At 36.6% G+C, this 17,442-nt stretch overlaps 1 protein-coding gene across 16 annotated transcripts in view; it reads right to left on the bottom strand.

Moving 5' to 3' along the window:
• Window positions 1-17,442, bottom strand: part of LOC150095834 (uncharacterized) — a 1,527,755-nt gene that overhangs the window by 799,164 nt on the left and 711,149 nt on the right. For all 16 annotated transcript variants that reach the window (XM_090409494.1, XM_090409490.1, XM_090409495.1 and 13 more), the window contains one exon: window positions 15,272-15,370. In XM_090409494.1, the coding sequence (XP_090265620.1) occupies window positions 15,272-15,370 (99 nt within the window). The remainder of the gene's footprint in view (window positions 1-15,271; window positions 15,371-17,442) is intronic.

Raw genomic sequence — 17,442 nt, 5'->3', positions numbered from 1 at the left:
GGGAATGGAAGGAAGGTAAGATAGTGCCATTGCATAAGGGTGGTAACAGACTGGAAGTGTCTAATTATAGGCCAGTCTGTGTGTCATCAGTAGTTAAGATCTTGGAGAAAGTAGTGAGGGACTGTATACAGCATTGGGCAGATGAGGGTAATGTTATCTGTGAGAGTCTACATGGATTTGTGAAAGGGTGCTCTTGTTTTAGCAATATGCTAGCCTTTTATAATAAAGTTACAAGAACATTAGATGAGGGAAAGGCATATACTGCAATTTTCTTAGACTTAGTGAAGGCATTTGACAGGGTGCCACACGATAAGCTGATATTTAAGTTGCAGCAGATGGGTCTGGATGTCAGATTGGTCAACTGGATTCAATATTGGCTTTCTGATAGGTATCAGAGAGTTGTGTATGGTGGAGCAGTTTCAAGGAGGCAGAGGGTTACAAGTGGGGTCCCACAGGGCTCAGTACCAGGACCTATATTGTTTAACCTTTATATCAATGACATTGCCAGTGGATTGCAAGGTGATATTCAGTTGTTTGCGGATGGTGCGAAGCTGGGAAGGATTATTAGTAATAGTACAGATGTGGTAGCCCTGCAAGAGGATTTAAATAAGCTAGATAGATGGGCAAATGAATGTGGGTATCGGTTTAATGAAGCAAAATGTAAGGTCTTGAGGTTTGGGAAACATCGATGGGATGCTGCATACTCTATGGGAGGAGTTATACTGGAGGAAGTAGGGGAGACAAGAGATCTGGGGTTGATGATTGATAGAAACCTGAAGTTTAGGGGATATATTGCAAAGGTGGTAAAGGTAACACAGAGGATTGCTGCTATTATGAGAAGGACACTGACCTGCAGAGATAAGAGAGTTATCATTCCGTTGTATAAGTCTCTGATCAGACCACACTTGGACTATTGTTCTCAGATTTGGTCCCCAGGATTTGAAGGGGATAAATTAACTGTGGAAAGGATACAAAGACGGATGACAAAGATGGTTTCAGGACTGTACAAGGATAGTTATGAGGATCGGCTGAGGGAATGTGGACTGCAGAGTTTGGTGGATAGAAGAAGGAGAGGTGATATGATTGAGACTTTTAAACTGTTGAGAGGTGGTTACAGGGTTGACACTGGGGAGTTCTTTCGCTTAATTGAACAGCGGGAAGGAGTGATGACAAGAGGCCATCCCTGGAAGTTACGAAAGGAAACTGTGAGCAAGAGGGTAAGGAGTGGTTTCTTTGCATGGAATGTGGTTGAACCGTGGAATGCATTGCCTGATGGAGTGGTGGGAGCGAGAACGGTCAATGAGTTTAAGGAGTGGTATGATAGACTTTGTGTTTCTTAGGAGGGACCTCCCCTCGATGAGTCTTTTTGACTCCATGGAGGCCTGAATAATAATAATAATAATAATAAAGATATACATAGCTCAAACTAGGAGAGGTTTTGAAATCCACAACAAAGAACATATAGGCACTGGTTTCTTATTTATGTTAAGCAATCTACTGAAGATGCTGTTAGCTATAGAGACAGTAAACCATGTTGAGGAAATACATCCAGTATATAAAAAAAATACATATAAGAGTTAAAACCTGTTTATCTATTATTGAAGCAATCTACTCATTGTGAGTCACATACAAATGTATCATCTTGACAGGGTGACAAAGAAACAGGTATATTCTTTAGAAAAATTCTTTACATTTTCTCAATAGTTCACATTTTATTTTACTTTGCTCTGCTTAAAAAATACATTTATGATAAAGCTACAATTACATAGGTCTGAAATGAAGAACTTCTCTTCACAATAAGGAGCAGTTGTACTGTTAATCAGTTTTAATTCATTATTATACACTATCTGATCAAAAGTATCTTGACACCTACTCAAAACTGTAATCAGACTTTCCCTGTGACACATTTTTGAGTAGTGGACATTAATACGGGGTGCACCCTTTGCTTCTATGGCAGCTCTAAATGTGCCAGGGACTTTGTACCAGGTATTGGAACATCTCTGGAGGAAGAGCAGCCCACTGTTCTTGAAGAGCTGCAGCCAGAGCAGCAGTTCATTATGTGGGCCGTTGGGATCTGGAATGAAGTCAGTGTTCTAATTCATCTCAAAGGTATTCTATGGGATTCAGGTGAGGGCTCTGGGCAGCCAGCTGATTTCTGGAACATTATTGTCCACAAACCATTCCTTCACACACCTTGCTTTATGGCAGGTAGCATTGTCATACTGATAGAAACAAGTCATCACCAAACTGATCTTCTACCATAGACAGTATGCAATGGGTCAAAATGTCCTTTTACCCTTCTACATTTAGATTTCTGTGTAATGTTACGAGAGGGCCAAGTCCATTCCATGAAACACATCCCCACACTGTAACACCACCTCCTCAAAATTTCATTGTTGGCACTATACATGCTTGCAGGAATCGTTCTCCAGGCATTCACCAACACCCAGACCCTCCCCATCAGACTGCCACATGGTAAAGTGTGATTCATCACTCCAAATTACACTTTCCAGTTGTCCACTGTTGTCGCTCTTTATACCACAGCAGGTGGTACTTAGCATTCACAGGAGAAATGTTTGGTTTATGGGCAGCTGCTCAACCATAGAACCCCATTCCTCTTAACTCTGAACGCACAGTCATGGTGTTGGCTGGACAGTTAGGAGCACTGCGGAACTCCCAGGTGATTGTTGTTTCACTCGATGTCTTGCAATTTTCACGAACCACCTTCTTCAGTGCTCAATGGTCCCTGTCTGTCATTAAGCGTGGCCTACCTGACCATGGTTTTGTGTTTGTGCCTTCACATTTCCACTTCACAATCACGTCACCAACTGTTGACTTGGGCAGCTTGAGAAGGGTTGAAATGTCTCTGACAGATTGCTTACTGATGTAGCAACCAATAATTAGTCCGTCCACGTTAGAAGTCACTGAGCTCCCTTGACCTACCCATTCTGCTCGTACTTCTTATCACTGAACAACACACAGCTCCGTGCCTTCTTTTATACCGAAAGTGAGGTCGTAGTGACATCTCGATATCAGTTTACGAATTACAGAGGGGTTATCGGATACTTTGATCAGATAGTATATATGATGAACTTAAACAAAATAACAGAAATATGTGAAGATTTCCATGAAGGAAGGACATTCAGTAAAATGTCAACCTTTGGATTCCCATATTTCTGAACTCCTTGGCGGATGTTTTTCCACTTGGCTATACTATAAATTAAAGATACCAAGATATTATATACATGTATACCTCTAGTAACGAAGATTCAACATAATGAAGTCTGCAATTTCAAGCACCATTTTACATAAAAATATGAAAATTTTAAGGTCAATGCTTGGCAATCATCCGATTGGTGAATGATGGCGACTCGTCATGTACTCCCAAGCTGTGTGTGTGTATGTTTTAACAGTTTCGTACATCATCCGTGTTGATTTAGTCGTTGCTTACACTTCATAGGGTGTGTTTTAGTGCGATGCATTGCAATAAATGACGTATGTTTTCTGATAGCATTATTGCAGATTTTTTAAATATTAATTGATATTTTGTTTTTCTACCCATTTAGTTAAAATGTCAGAATCAAGGAAAAGAAAAGCAATTTCTTTAGAAACCAAATTAAATATCGTACGTGTTGAAAGGGGTGAAAGAAAATCCAATGTGGCACATTCTTTAGGATAAGACGCAGTCAACTTTAACAACCATACTTAGTCAATCAGAAAACATAAAACAGTCTGCTCAGAATTGTACAGATGTTACAGCAGCAAAATTAACTCGCTTAAGGAGTCCAATTTTAGAAAAAATGAAGAAAATGTTCAGTTTGTAGATAGATGACATGTCACAATGTCATATGCCTTTAACTCAAATGGTGATTCAAGAAAAAAGTATTCTTTTTGTTTAATCACCTGAAATCTAAACAAATTGAAGAAATTGCAGAAAATTTTGTGGCTTCTTGTGGTTGGTTTGAGAAATTTAAAAAACAGGCGAGAATTCATAGTGTAAAATTATCAGGAGAAGCTGCAAATAAGTTTCCACAAAAACTAAAGGAAATAATTGAACGTGAAAAATTTCACCAAATTTGATGTTCGATGTTGATGAAAGCAGTTTGTTCTGGAAACAGCTACCATCAAAAAGCTTAATTTCAATCAAAGAAAATCAGCAGCTGGGTTCAAATCAGCCAAAGACCATTTAACGGTACTCTTTGGATCAAATGCCTCTGGTAATTTTAAATTAAAATTGTTATCAATTTACCATTCAAAAAATCCGAGGGTGTTAAAAGGTAACATAAAAACGAATTTACCTGTAATATGGAAAGCTAACAGAAAAGAGTGGATTTCCAAGGAGTTACTTACTGATTAGTTTAACCATTTTTGTCCAGAAGGGAAACGGTATTGCCAAAGAAATAATTTTGAAGAAAAAGCTCTTTTGCTGTTGGACAATGCTCCAGGACATCCTACTCATCTTAATACGTTAGACATATGCATTCCTGCCAAAGTTGTCTTTCTTCCAGCAAACACAACTTCCTTGATTCAACTGATGGATCATAGAGTAATAGCAATATTTAAAGCTTATTATCTGCATGGTACATCAAGCAATTTAATTTAACTAGAAGATAAAGAGCAAATTTCAATTAAAACTTTTCGGAAAAACTACACCATTAACAACACAATTGAAAACATTAATAGCTCTTGGAAAGAAGTCACTCAGAAATACTTAAATGGAGTTTGGTGCAAACTATGGCCAGAAGTTGTACTAGAAGAAAATAACATTAAAGAGATTAGAAATGAAGTTATCCAGATGGCTCAATCAATAGGTTTCGAAAATGTCAACGAAGATGATGTAAGAAATTTATTAAATGCAGAAGATGATGGTTTTTCAGTGGAAGATTTAGAAAAACTTGTTAGCAATGAAGCCAAAGAAAATGAAGACAAAATTAAAGAAGTTTCTACCAAAAAAGTGTTAGCAACCAAAGATTTAAAAAGGTGCTCGAATGACATTGAAAACGTTTTAAATTTTTTCAGTGAAAATGATCCTGATTTAGGAAGAAGTGTTATTGTTAAGCGATCAGTGCTAAATGCAATAAATCTGTATATGCAATAATTGTTAAATGAAAGAGAAAAAATGCATAAACAATTAACTTTAGATTCGTATTTTAAAATGTCGTGATTATTTCTTTGTTTGGTATGTAATATCGACTTTGTATTTAATAAAGCTTTTCTTTTTTCAAAAAAAAGTCTTTCATTTTCTTTACTTAAGAACATATCCCTATTATGGCCATGGTATTTTTAACCTCTGAGAACGAAGTTTCGCTTAACAAAGTAATTTCGTGGAATGCATCCTCTTCGTTAATCGAGGAATACCTGTATTTGGCTTAATCCTTTATCCAAGAGTAAGCTAACAAGTTTGTGCCCGAATTATTTTCAGGACTGGAGCAACTCATATAAAGAAGCTAATGACTTCACATCATTTGATTTTGTATCCCATAATGCAAAGCACATCTCTTTGCAGACATGTATAATGCTATGCATTAAGGGAAGGGTTCACCACCAAGACTGGTTTCAACCTTTCTTGAGGTCTCATCAGTCTCTCACTAGACCCAGAGGTGATACTAAGGTTGAAATAATGCAGAGTTGTCCCCAGTCCTTGAAAATAGTTCAGGCACAAACTTGTTTGCTTACACTTGAATAAAGGATTAAACCAAGTATATAATTTCTTGGTATCTTTAATTTATAATATAACCAAATGGAAAAACTTCCAACAACTCTCTCTAATGCAGAATATTTTAATAATAAGGTGAGACACCTTCTGGCTACTCGTATGTGAAAATATGACTTCTGCATTATTTCAACCTTTGTATTGACTCTGGGTCTGGATCCCACTGATGAGACCTCAATAAAGGTTGAAGCCTGTCTGGGTAGTGACCCTTCCCTTAATGCACAGACATTATACATGTCTGCAAGGAGATGTGCTTTGCATTATGGGATACTAAGGCAAGTGATGTGAAGTCATTAGTTTCTTTATACGAGCTGTCCCCAATCCTGAAAATAGTTCATGCGGAAACTTGTTTGCTTATACTTGGATAAAGGATTAAACCAATCATATAATTTCTTGGTATCTTTAATTCTGAACTCCTTGCAAATCTACATTTTGTAAGTTTGTGACAAAGTCCAATACTTTACTATGTAATAGTCTCAAAGATCTAAACTTCTGCAAATCTGGATGTGAATTTGCTGTATGCAGTCTGTGTTGAAGAATCAGCACATCAACTTCCAGGACTGTTTAAATAGTAGCCATCAAGGACTTGCTGCATGTCTGGCTATAAGAGGATATGTCTTTGCAATTCCTTGTAAGTGTAAGAAAAAGAGACCATTATTCCATATATGCTGAGTGCATCCATTAGAGCAGAGATTTTCAACTGGTGTACCATGGCACACTGGTGTGCCGTGAGATTTGTGAAAACAAATTAATTGAAAGAAATAATGTCGTAATTTGCGCATTTATTTATTAGTGTCTGGTCTTCCATCTGCACCTGAAGCTCTTTATTCATATTTTACGAAACTTATGGTTGGTGAATCGGTTTAAAATTGCGTGGTAATTAGCTTTAATCTTTTGATGAGTGTGTTCACAAATAACTTCATTTAATTCTCTTAATTTTAAGGTAACTGGTAAGAGTTTTTTTTTTTTTTCATTCAGTTAATTTTATTCAACAGTATTCCTTTAACATGGATATTATATATTCATTTAAAAAAAATCAATAAAAAATTTTAAAAATAATTTTGAGTATTGTTTTTCTTACTCAAAATGTCTAAAACATAGTTTAAATTTTTTTGAGCAAAAAGGATAAGTAATTACTATTATTAATATTTTGTGTGTGTAAAATCAAAATTATGCCTATTTTTGCCAGATCATCAAAAAAAATTAAAAGAATATATTTTTAGTTTGCCGCAGTATTTTAATAATTAGTCTAAGTGTGCCATATTATGAATGAAATTTAAGTGTTAAACTAAAGAAATGTTTACTGTTGCAAAGCAAAAATGGAATAATCTGATTTTGGAAGGCAAAATTTCATTATTAAAGGATTTCAACAATGGAATGTCTGCTAACAGTGTTATTAAAAAATTGCTAATTCACTTGCCTATGATAATAATTGACAATGTAACATGCTTTTACATATGTAATAAGCAATCTATCACATGCTCATTTGATAAATCTTTTAATTTTGCAGGAAATGACAACATATACTAGAATATTGCTTTTCTGGTTCGAGGATGCATAGTGGTTGGTTGGCGAATTCAGTGCTCCTGTAAAGTTGGTGATTTTCGTCTGTTTTCATTGTATTTTCACTTAGAAAATTAGTGTCTTGTAGTATACTAGTGTAGATTTTAGTGTTTTATAGTGTATTTAGTATTTTATCACATATTTTTATTAAGACTTTTTTTAGCATTACATTTCTTGCCAAAAAATGGCAAGAAATGTAATGCTAAAAAAAGTCCCACAGGTGAGAACAAGAAGGTTAGCCATGCTAACGAGGTTATTATTCACATGGAGGAGGTTAATGAAAAACGAATTAAATGCGAAAATAGCGATGTTCAAGCAGATCATCAGAAAGACGATGCAGAATTGCAAAAAGTTGAGAGGCGTTTAAATGTGCATAGGGAGAAAAAGAAAAATGAACAGGGAAATAAGAAACAACAAGCAAGGAAACAGGTAAGTTAGGAAATAATGGAAATCAGGTAAGAGAGACGTTATTACTAAAAAGAAAGAAGTTATTTGGTATGGTGACTCTATAATAAAACATGCTATAGATGAGCGAGTTATAACATCGAGTTTTCCTGGAGCGAAAATTATAAATATATTGCAAACAATTCAAAAACAGAAAAGAAAAGTAAAAGAAATAGTAGTCATAGTAGGTATCAATGACTTATCTGGCGATAAGTTCAGTATGAGAGAGGACATGAAAGGGTTGCTGGAAGAAGCGAGAGTGAACAGTGAGAAAGTGAAAATTGTCAGTATTTTACCTTGCTATGATAAAAATGAATTAAAAAGAAGGGCTATGATGGCAAACGATTCAATGAGTAGGCAGTGTAGAAGGAATGGATGCGAGTTTTTGGATGTGTGGAATGAGTTTGAGGAAAGATAGGATTTATATAAGAGGGATAGCCTACACCTGAATGTGTTTGGTATCAGGAGTCTAGAAAAACTAATGACTGGTATGAGACCTAACACAGAGTCAGGGAAAATAAATTATAAAGAGAGGAATGGTGTGAATGTGAGTTTAAGAAGGAGAATGTTATATAACTGTATTTATGATATGAATGGGCTTTGTCATGGGAATGATGATGAGGAGAGAACGATTTTGGGTTTGTGTTCGTCCGGATGTCTACACGTGTAAGGCATTAGAGAACAGAGATATTCAAGTTGTCCAACTGTGTCAGGCAGACTGAAGACAAGACAATACAGAATAAGAACAAACAGGTAGATTATTTTGTCTGAGCACGAATGCTAGGAGTATCAGAAACAAAGGGATAGAGTTTGTTGCCTTAGTCAATATGTTGTGACCTCAGATTGTAGATATTGGTGAGACTTGGCTATCAGAATAAGACGTACTAACTAGTATCGAGTGTCATAAGTACAGTATTTTTAGGAAGGATAGAGAGGAGAGGAGGGGGGGAAGTGCTGCTAATGATACCAGATGACTTGAATCCAGTTAAAGTTGAGACCTATGATTGTAGTACTACTACTACTAACAACATTTCATGTAGCACTGAGTTTGAAGCCATCTGGTGTGAGAGGGAATCTAAAGATCAATTACATAGTGGGGTCTTGTTACAGACCTGGTGGATCGGTTGCTAGTGATGAAGAAATGCATCACCAAATACAAAAGATGGGACTAATTATCTAAATATTGATTGGGTAGCAGTAGAATCTCATGAAAAGAATGAAAATGCATTTATTGAGCTGTTGTGGGACAAATTCCTCAAGCAGCATGTGACAGAAGGAACTCAATGGCAAAGAGTGTTAGATTTGATTATAGTGTCATTGGGCATTTCAGTTAAAGACATAACAATCCTGCCTCCAGTTGGTGACAATGATCATGCAGTACTCACTTGGGAAGTGACTAAGTTTATGAATGTTCCATTCAGGAAAGGTTACATGCTGAACTACAAAGCAAGAAATTACGACTAATTGTCGTAATTTCCTGCTTTGTATACTGGATCCAGTATACAAAGCAGGAAAACAAAGTACTCCTGTATACAAAGTATACAGGAGTATACTGAGGTCAGTGGAATGGGATTGGTTGCTGGATGGAAAGAATATGGACAGTGCATGGGAAGCATTTAAATGATGCAATATCAGAATGTGTACTGAGAATTCAAAGAATAAACAGAATAGGAGTCAAATGGATGTGTAATCTTATTAAGCAAGAGAGTTGTAAGAAAAGGACAATGTGGAAGGAATACTGTTAGCATAAGGATGATGTCCATTATGAATGTTATAAGCAGCAGGCTAGAATAGTCACAACTGTTGTATGGAAAGCAAAGTCTGAGTATGAAAAAAAACAGGCTCTGCATGCTAATGACAACCCACAAGAATTCTATCGATATGCTGCAAGTAAAAGAAAGAATGAATATGAAAGGATAACTCTTCTAAATCCAGATGGTGTGGGGGTTACAGATGCAGAAGAGGTTGTTCAGTTAATGAGTTAGCCTCTCTGGCCCATTTTGTTAAAAGCTATCAACCCAGTGAATGCAACATTGAGCTCACTGTTATCTCTTCACTAGATGAAGAAACGCAGGTTGTAAAGCCGAGGTATTAGAGCTGTTGCAAAAATTGAATAAGAATTCAGCAATTGGGACTGATGGAATATCAGCACGTGTGCTAAAAGAGTGTTCAGCTGAACTGGCCATTCCTTTGGCAAGGCTGTTTAATATGAGTCTCAGAACAGGGAAGATTCTGCAGGAATGGATGGTAATTCCATTGCACAAGTGTGGTGCAAAGATCTATGTATCCAACTATCGACCAATTAGTATCTCAGGAATGGTGATGAAGATTTTTGAAAAATTGGTTAGGGCTTGCATTCAGAAATGGGTTGACAGTGAATCTCTACTTTGCAATGAACAACATGGGCCTCCCTCGATGAGTCTCTGAATCCCTGGAGGTGTGATAATAATAATTATAATTATTATAAAAAAACTTTAATTAATACCTTTCTATATTTCAGCAATATTACATTGCCATTATCAGGGATCACAAAAAAAAAAAAAGATATGTGCATGCAGGCACTAAAACTGAGCAAATGAGACTGAATAAAGGCAAAAGAAGTCATGCCTAGAGATCCTAAACAGTGTTCCCTATTGGGCTAAATTGGGTTATCTTCTGTTGGGCTGACGATGTTATAATATATGCTTCCTAAATTTGGGGCGTTCTTGAGCAGATTCAAGGAATAATCTTTTATACTTTTATTTGTTGCGGTGTCGGGCACTCTAGACCCAACTTCTGTTGCCTTTATTTAGTCTCATTTGCTCAGTGTTAGTGCCTGAGTACACATATTGTTTTTTGTGATCCCTGATGATGGCAATGTAACACTACCAAAATATAGGAAGTATTAATTAAAGTTTTTTATAATTAATATTCTAGTATATATTGTCATTTCCTGAAAAATTAAAAGCTATATGTAACCAACGTATAAGCTTATCTACATGAATTATGATCATTCGATAGAGCAAGGTTTGTTCGGAATTAGCTTACTATTTTCATTCAAAATATCTGAGTGAGCAACAAATGGCTGCTGGAAAAATAGGTACATTGATAATTTCAGTTGTAGAAACAGAACAGGAAAATGTATCCAAAATTTTGGATACATTTTCCTGTTCTGTTTACATCATCAACCTCAGATGATGTGAACAAAGTGCTAGTCACATTACCCAAAAGATATTTTGGAAAAAAAAAGTAGAATTTTTTTGTCAAAGTGAGGCTTATTTTGTTGGCTGTGAGGCAGCCTTAAAAATAAACCTCTTCAAACTTATGCCTTTTTCATTTTATTCAGAAATCAAGACTAATTTTTTCAGTCTAGAGAGTGTCTGAAAGATTCAGTGAAGGACTTATTATGATAATAAATTAGATGTGAATAAAACAGAAGAATAGCAAAATTAAACATGCATAATAGAAAAGGAAGATACCATGTTAAAAGTGTATAATGATATGCAATACACATTATGAGGAGCATAAATAAAGGTAATAAAAGTGATAAAGTACTGACAGAAGTTTATAAAGAAAATGTACAGTGTGTATATATATATATATATATATATATATATATATATATATATATATATATATGTGTGTGTGTGTGTGTGTGTGTGTGTGTGTGTGTGGAGACTGACTGATAAAGCTAAAAGGAACTGCAGTCCTCTCCTACCCATTTAGCAAGAACGAGTATGACGAAACCAGAGATAAACTTTTAAGAAGAAGATTTAGTCGATTATTTAACGTGCATTTATGGTTCATTATATCATGGAGTGATGCTACATAGCCCAAAGGGAAAGGAAGGAATATTAAAGAGTGAATAAATCAAATGAATAAAATGTGTGTGAGATTAAATAAACTTGATGCTAATAAAGGCAGCATGTTTTATGTATTTAAAGAGCTCAGCATTAAAATGCTCCCGTGGTATAAAAAAAGTCCAAATAATGATACTATGCAAGGAGGATACCAAAATAAGCTTCAAGCTATATATATATATATATATATTAATTTGTAACTTTATAAATGAATGTCAAGGTACTTTACTTTTAAACAGGGCATCTTAAATAAATATAGCATGAAAACTTAGATCACTGTATTTTTTAGGGAAATTACAATTACTAATTATTAATTACAATAAATTTAATTAATATTTCTGATATTCTAGAGTCAAATTACCTTCATCAGGGAAGACAGCACGGTATATGTATACGCAGGTACTATCTATCTATCTGTTCTCTTCTGCCATACGGCCAGGGGAGGGTAGCTATATATGCTACCATACTAGGGAGATGATTATGAGCAAGGTGGTTTCCCATTGCCTTCCTTGCCGTAAGTATTTTTTATGACTGTAACCTGTGTGTTCACGGGGCCGGTTTGCCTGCTTGCGGGATGAAAAACCGCAGATAAACTGGCAGAAAAAACCCTACTGTCCACGCCCAAGACCAGCTAACTTGGCTATGGCTGAGGAAGATCCTTGAGCTCCTCACGTCTCCGACGGGAATCGAACCTAGGACACTCCTTCCCCAGGCATATGGTTGCGAAGCGCTAAGCCACTAGGCTAACCGCGCAAACATACACAGGTACTAACAATGGTAAATAAAGCTGAAGTATGGCAACTAAAGTTATGCTTTAAGTCCTAAGTAGTGTTCCACAGTGGGTAAACAGAAGGTCTTGGATGTTGGGCTGAAGTTTGGAGAATGAATGCTTCAAAATGTGTGGTGGTAGATGGCGCTGGTGTAGGGGCTTTCTCAATTCTAGACTTCCCAGATGTACAAGCTACTTAAAATCGATGAAAAATGTGCCATTATGCTCTACTGTGAATAGCATTGATTCACCCACAAAAATTAGCCAAAGTACTCCCCAATATACTAGCAATATCCCTTCACAAATTATTATTATAAATAAATAAATAAATAAAAAAAACTGAGACCTTTAAGGGCAGTATAGAAAACTCACACTAACATAATGGTAAGTTTGAATGTCTTCTCTCTATTCACTATTGTCCCACTCAGAGACACTTCAGACCTCACTCAAGCTGAATTTTCTCCCAATATTTCAGTCCTGTTTAACTTCACCATGATCTCTGGCTATTTTGTTCGGCAAGGAAAATTCCACAAATAAATAGAATGGACAGACATCGGCTCTCTGTTTTCTCCCCAACCTCTACGCTAACTATTTCACGAAGACTTTTGAAGAAAAAGCCTTACAATACTTTGGTCAGGACTTTATTATTATTATATCTGAGATCTCCAGAGAGTCAAGGACTCATTGAGGGAGGCTGTAAATTACCCAACCCAGCTATCATACCTTCCCTTAAATTCATTTACACTAGATGCACTCACTACCCCTAAGAGCAAATTATTCCACTCACTCACTGCTCTCTGAGAGAAAAATCTAGCTCTTACCCCTTTCTTGACTGAGAACAACCTTAACTTCCATGGATGCCCCCCGTGTTCCCTCCCCACCTTCCATATAACGAAAAATTTCATCAGTTGAAATGCTATAGCACCCATTCAAAAGTTTATAGACCTCTATCATATTGCCCCTCTTTCTCCTGTTAACTACAGTCTGCAATCCACATACCCGAAATCTGTCCTCGTAATCTAAATCCCATAATCTGGATGGGATGTTATTTTGCCTCTTTACGAGGCCTTGATAAGACCTCACTTCGACTATTGTGTGCAGGGCTGGTCTCCTGGTTTCCATTGTGATTCTGATATATTGGAGAGAGAGTACAAAGGGAAGTGTTAAAATTGATATCAGGATAGTGGAATACTGATTATGAAGACAGGTTGAGAATTTGTAGACTGCAGACACTAGCAAACAGGAGAAAGAGGGGTGATATGATTGAGACTTACAAACTTCTGAAAGGGTCATACAGGATTTCAACTGATGGAATTTTTCAATTTATGGAGGGTGGGGAAAGGACGAGAGGGCATCCTTGGAAGCTGAGAATGAAGGCCGCCAAGAAGAGTGCGAGGGCTAGATTTTTCTCTCAGAGGGTGGTGCGTAATTGGAATGGATTGCCAATGGATGTTGTGAGTGCAAGCAGTATGAATGAATTCAAGAATAAGTATGATAGCTTGTGTGTGTAGTATGTGGCTTCCCTCGATGAGTCTGACTCCCTGGAGGTCTCTCTTAATAATAATAATCTTTGTAACTCTTCTTTGCACCCTTTCCACAGCTTTTTTATCCCCCTTGGAACCCAGGAGACCAAATCTGCACACGGTAATCCAGGTGTGGTCTTATCAAAGCCTTATAAAGAGGCAAAATTACTTCCTTATCCTTACATGTCAGGGTAAGTTCGCTTCAACATAGCAATTATCCTATATGTTGTATTTGCAACTTTTACTATGTGACCTTTGAACTTTAAATACTTATCCACCAATATACCAAGATCCCTTGCCTCTTCAGTTTCTTGTAGCATAACTCTGCTAATATAATATGCTGCTGGAACTCTTGGTAGTTTGTTATAGTAAGTGGATTACAACAGTGTTTGTTGTAATTAGAGTGTTGACTGGATAAAAGTATGATGAACAGGCATGATGTATGGGGACGGTGAATGAATTTAAGAGATAGATGAAAGCACAATTAATAGTTAAGGTGGATCATTTGTGACGACTTTATTTCTAGCTATTAATAAGAATAATATATATATATATTTTCATCCTTTTTCGAAGCAGAATTTAGCCAAGTTACAAGAAATGCATTTTTTTATTATTATTATTGTTCCGGGAAACTCCAAGGAGTCGACAGACTCATCGAGGGAGGCCCTAACATCATGTCAGGAACAACTATTCAACATTCACACAGTATCTATCATATCTTGCCTTGAACTCATTCACGGTCGTAGCACCCACAACAGACTCTGGAAGCTTATTCCACTCATTCACCACTCTCCAAGTAAAAAACCTAGCTCTAACACCCTTGTCAACCACGCTCTTGCCCAGCTTCAATACATGGCCCCTAGTCCTCCCACCACCAGTCATATTTTCAAAAATATCTTCTGGATCAATCTTATAAAAACCCTTCAGTAATTTGAATGTCTCAATCATATCACCCCTCCTTCGCCTATCGTCCAGTTTCTGCAACCCACAAATCTTCAACCTATTCTCATAGGGTTCATTCCACAGACCTGCTATCATCTTGGTCACTCGTCTCTGGACCCTCTCCACTTCCTCCCCATCACGAAGAAACCCTGGTGCCCATAACTGGGCAAAGAAGTCCAGATGGGGTCTTATCAAGGCTCGATACAGAGGAACAACAACTTGTTTGTCTCTGCATGTTAAAGTATTTTTCAGAAGCCAAGTGATTTGGTGAGCTGTTTTAGTCACTTTTGCAATGTGCCCCCTAAACTTCAACTCCCTATCCACCAGCACTCCCAAATCCCTGGCCTCATAAATCTCCTGGAGTACGGTTCCACCAATGCGATAGAGAAATTTGTGCAACTTATAAGTTCGTTAATTTAGAGAAAAAACATTATGCATTACAATGATTGCTTAAAAATTCAAGTTTCTGCCAAGTTACCTTTGCCTTTGCATTAACTACAGCATGATGCTCAATCAATAATGTGGTAATGTCAGTATGGCCTTCCTGAGCTGCTAAATGAAGAGGTGTAAACCCTGCCTGTAAAAAAATTACACTTTTTATACTTTATGAATATAAGGAACAGCAACCAAATATAAATAAATATAATTAAAAGATAACAGAACACAACAAAACCACATTATCCATACTAATTAAAAATAATGCAAAAGGACAACCATAATCATTAATTAATAATTCTAATTGTAGAAATAAGCAATTACCTCCCACTTATGTGGGAGGTAATTGCCATGTGCATGATATATATATATATATATATATATAAAAGGTTTAATAACTATTACCGAGAGAAAAGATATATATTCCAGATATATTTAAAAAAGATACTACTAGTTTACTGGTTTCGTTACATGAACATCCTCAGGTATCACAATCAAAGAAGTATATAAAATATTACAGAGACTTAAAATTGTGCTAACAGAACAAGTATAAAAAACAGTAGCGTGTTTGAAAAAAATGCAAGTATGAGTTCCAAACAAACGAATACTACGCGCTGTCGCGAGTGCGCCAGTACTGATCCGAAGCAACGTGTGCGTCAGAGAGATTGTAACTCAGGCTGTTGTTGATATGAGAGGAATCCAGAGAAATTTCCCTAGATTCAACAATCTTTCTTTCGAGTTCATCGTAGCACACATGGATGTTGGCAGTTTGAGTCCAGTTTACAATGTGCTGGCGGCCTTCGTCTGAGTTAGCTGAAAAGAGAACGTGGCTAGAGAGAACGCTAGCTCTAGTCCTGTTATAGGAGATATCTCTACGGTGTTCATCCAAACGTAGAAGGATGGATTTAGCAGTCTGTCCATAGTATGGCTTTCCGCAATCACACAAAATCTTGTATACTCCTGGAAACTGAGTAGGAAGATGTTTCTGTTTATGTTTGCTAAGTAATGAACGAAGTTTTGGAAGCGTAGGGAAGCACGTTTTGAAGTTGAATTTCTTGAGAATCTTTGCCAGTTTTGGTGAAAGAGAGCTGATGTAAGGCAAGGAGATGAAGGCTCTTGGGGAAGAGGGATCTTCAGAAGTAGTTGAGTGCCTGGGGGAAAGAAATTTGTCAATTTTCTTTGGAGAGAAACCATTGTTAATAAACATTTTTTTAAGAAAACGGAGTTCATTTTCAATTTCTGTTTCTTCTGTAAGTAATGATTTGGCTCGGTGGGTTAAAGTGGAAACAATACCACATTTTTGTGGGGGATAATGATGGGAGGAAGCATGTAGGTATCAGTCAGTATGAGTAGGCTTTCTAAAAATTGAGATTTTAATGCTCTCAGCACATCTGGTAAGTTTGAGGTCTAAAAAGGGAAGGCAGTCATCTGATTCCAGTTCGAGGGTGAAAGAGATTTTTTCATGGCACTTATTTAGGTGGTCCAAAAATAAATAGAGGTTATTGAAACCGTCTTCCCAGATGAGGAAAATATCATCAATATAGCGGTACCAGACTTTTGGTTTAAAGTGAAAGGAGTTAATAGCTTTTTCTTCAAATTCGTTGAGAAATATATCCGCAAGAATCGGAGAGAGTGGGCTGCCCATAGCCAGACCTGAGTTTTGTAAGTAGATCTTGTTATCATATTTGAAGTATCCTGACTTTATGCAATGGGAGAGAAGAGCAAAGAGTTTTTTTGATAATTTGTTCTTGAGAAGATCGAGGACTTCTTGAGCAGGAACATTTGTAAAGAGAGAAACAATATCAAAAAAACTGGCCATTAAATCTGTTTTTTTAAGTTTGATGTCCTTGATTTTAGAAACAAAATCTGCAGAGTTTTTAATATGTGAAGAAGAGATTCCAGAAAGATTTCTTAGAAAACTCGCTAGAAATTTGGAGAGATTATAAGTGGGAGAGTGTATGCCCTCAACTATAGGTCTGAGTGGGCAGTTATTTTTGTGAATCTTGGCGAGACCATACAGTCGAGGTATCAAGGGATGAAGTGACCGAAGAGAAAGCCGAATGTTTCTTTGTAACTCTAAGGTGGTTTTTTAATAAATTATTAGTTCTATTGTGTAGTTCCATTGTAGGGTCATTAGCAATTTCTGAGTAGGTATCACTATTTAAAAGTTCCAAGATTTTATTATGGTAATCAGACTTGTTTAAGATGACAGTT

Source organism: Typopeltis vanoorti, chromosome 19 (assembly GCF_054136105.1).
Source record: "Typopeltis vanoorti isolate ZY-2024b chromosome 19, IOZ_Tvanoo_1.0, whole genome shotgun sequence".
NCBI classification, from domain to species: domain Eukaryota; kingdom Metazoa; phylum Arthropoda; class Arachnida; order Uropygi; family Thelyphonidae; genus Typopeltis; species Typopeltis vanoorti.
This window is presented reverse-complemented; position numbering and strand designations above follow the sequence as displayed.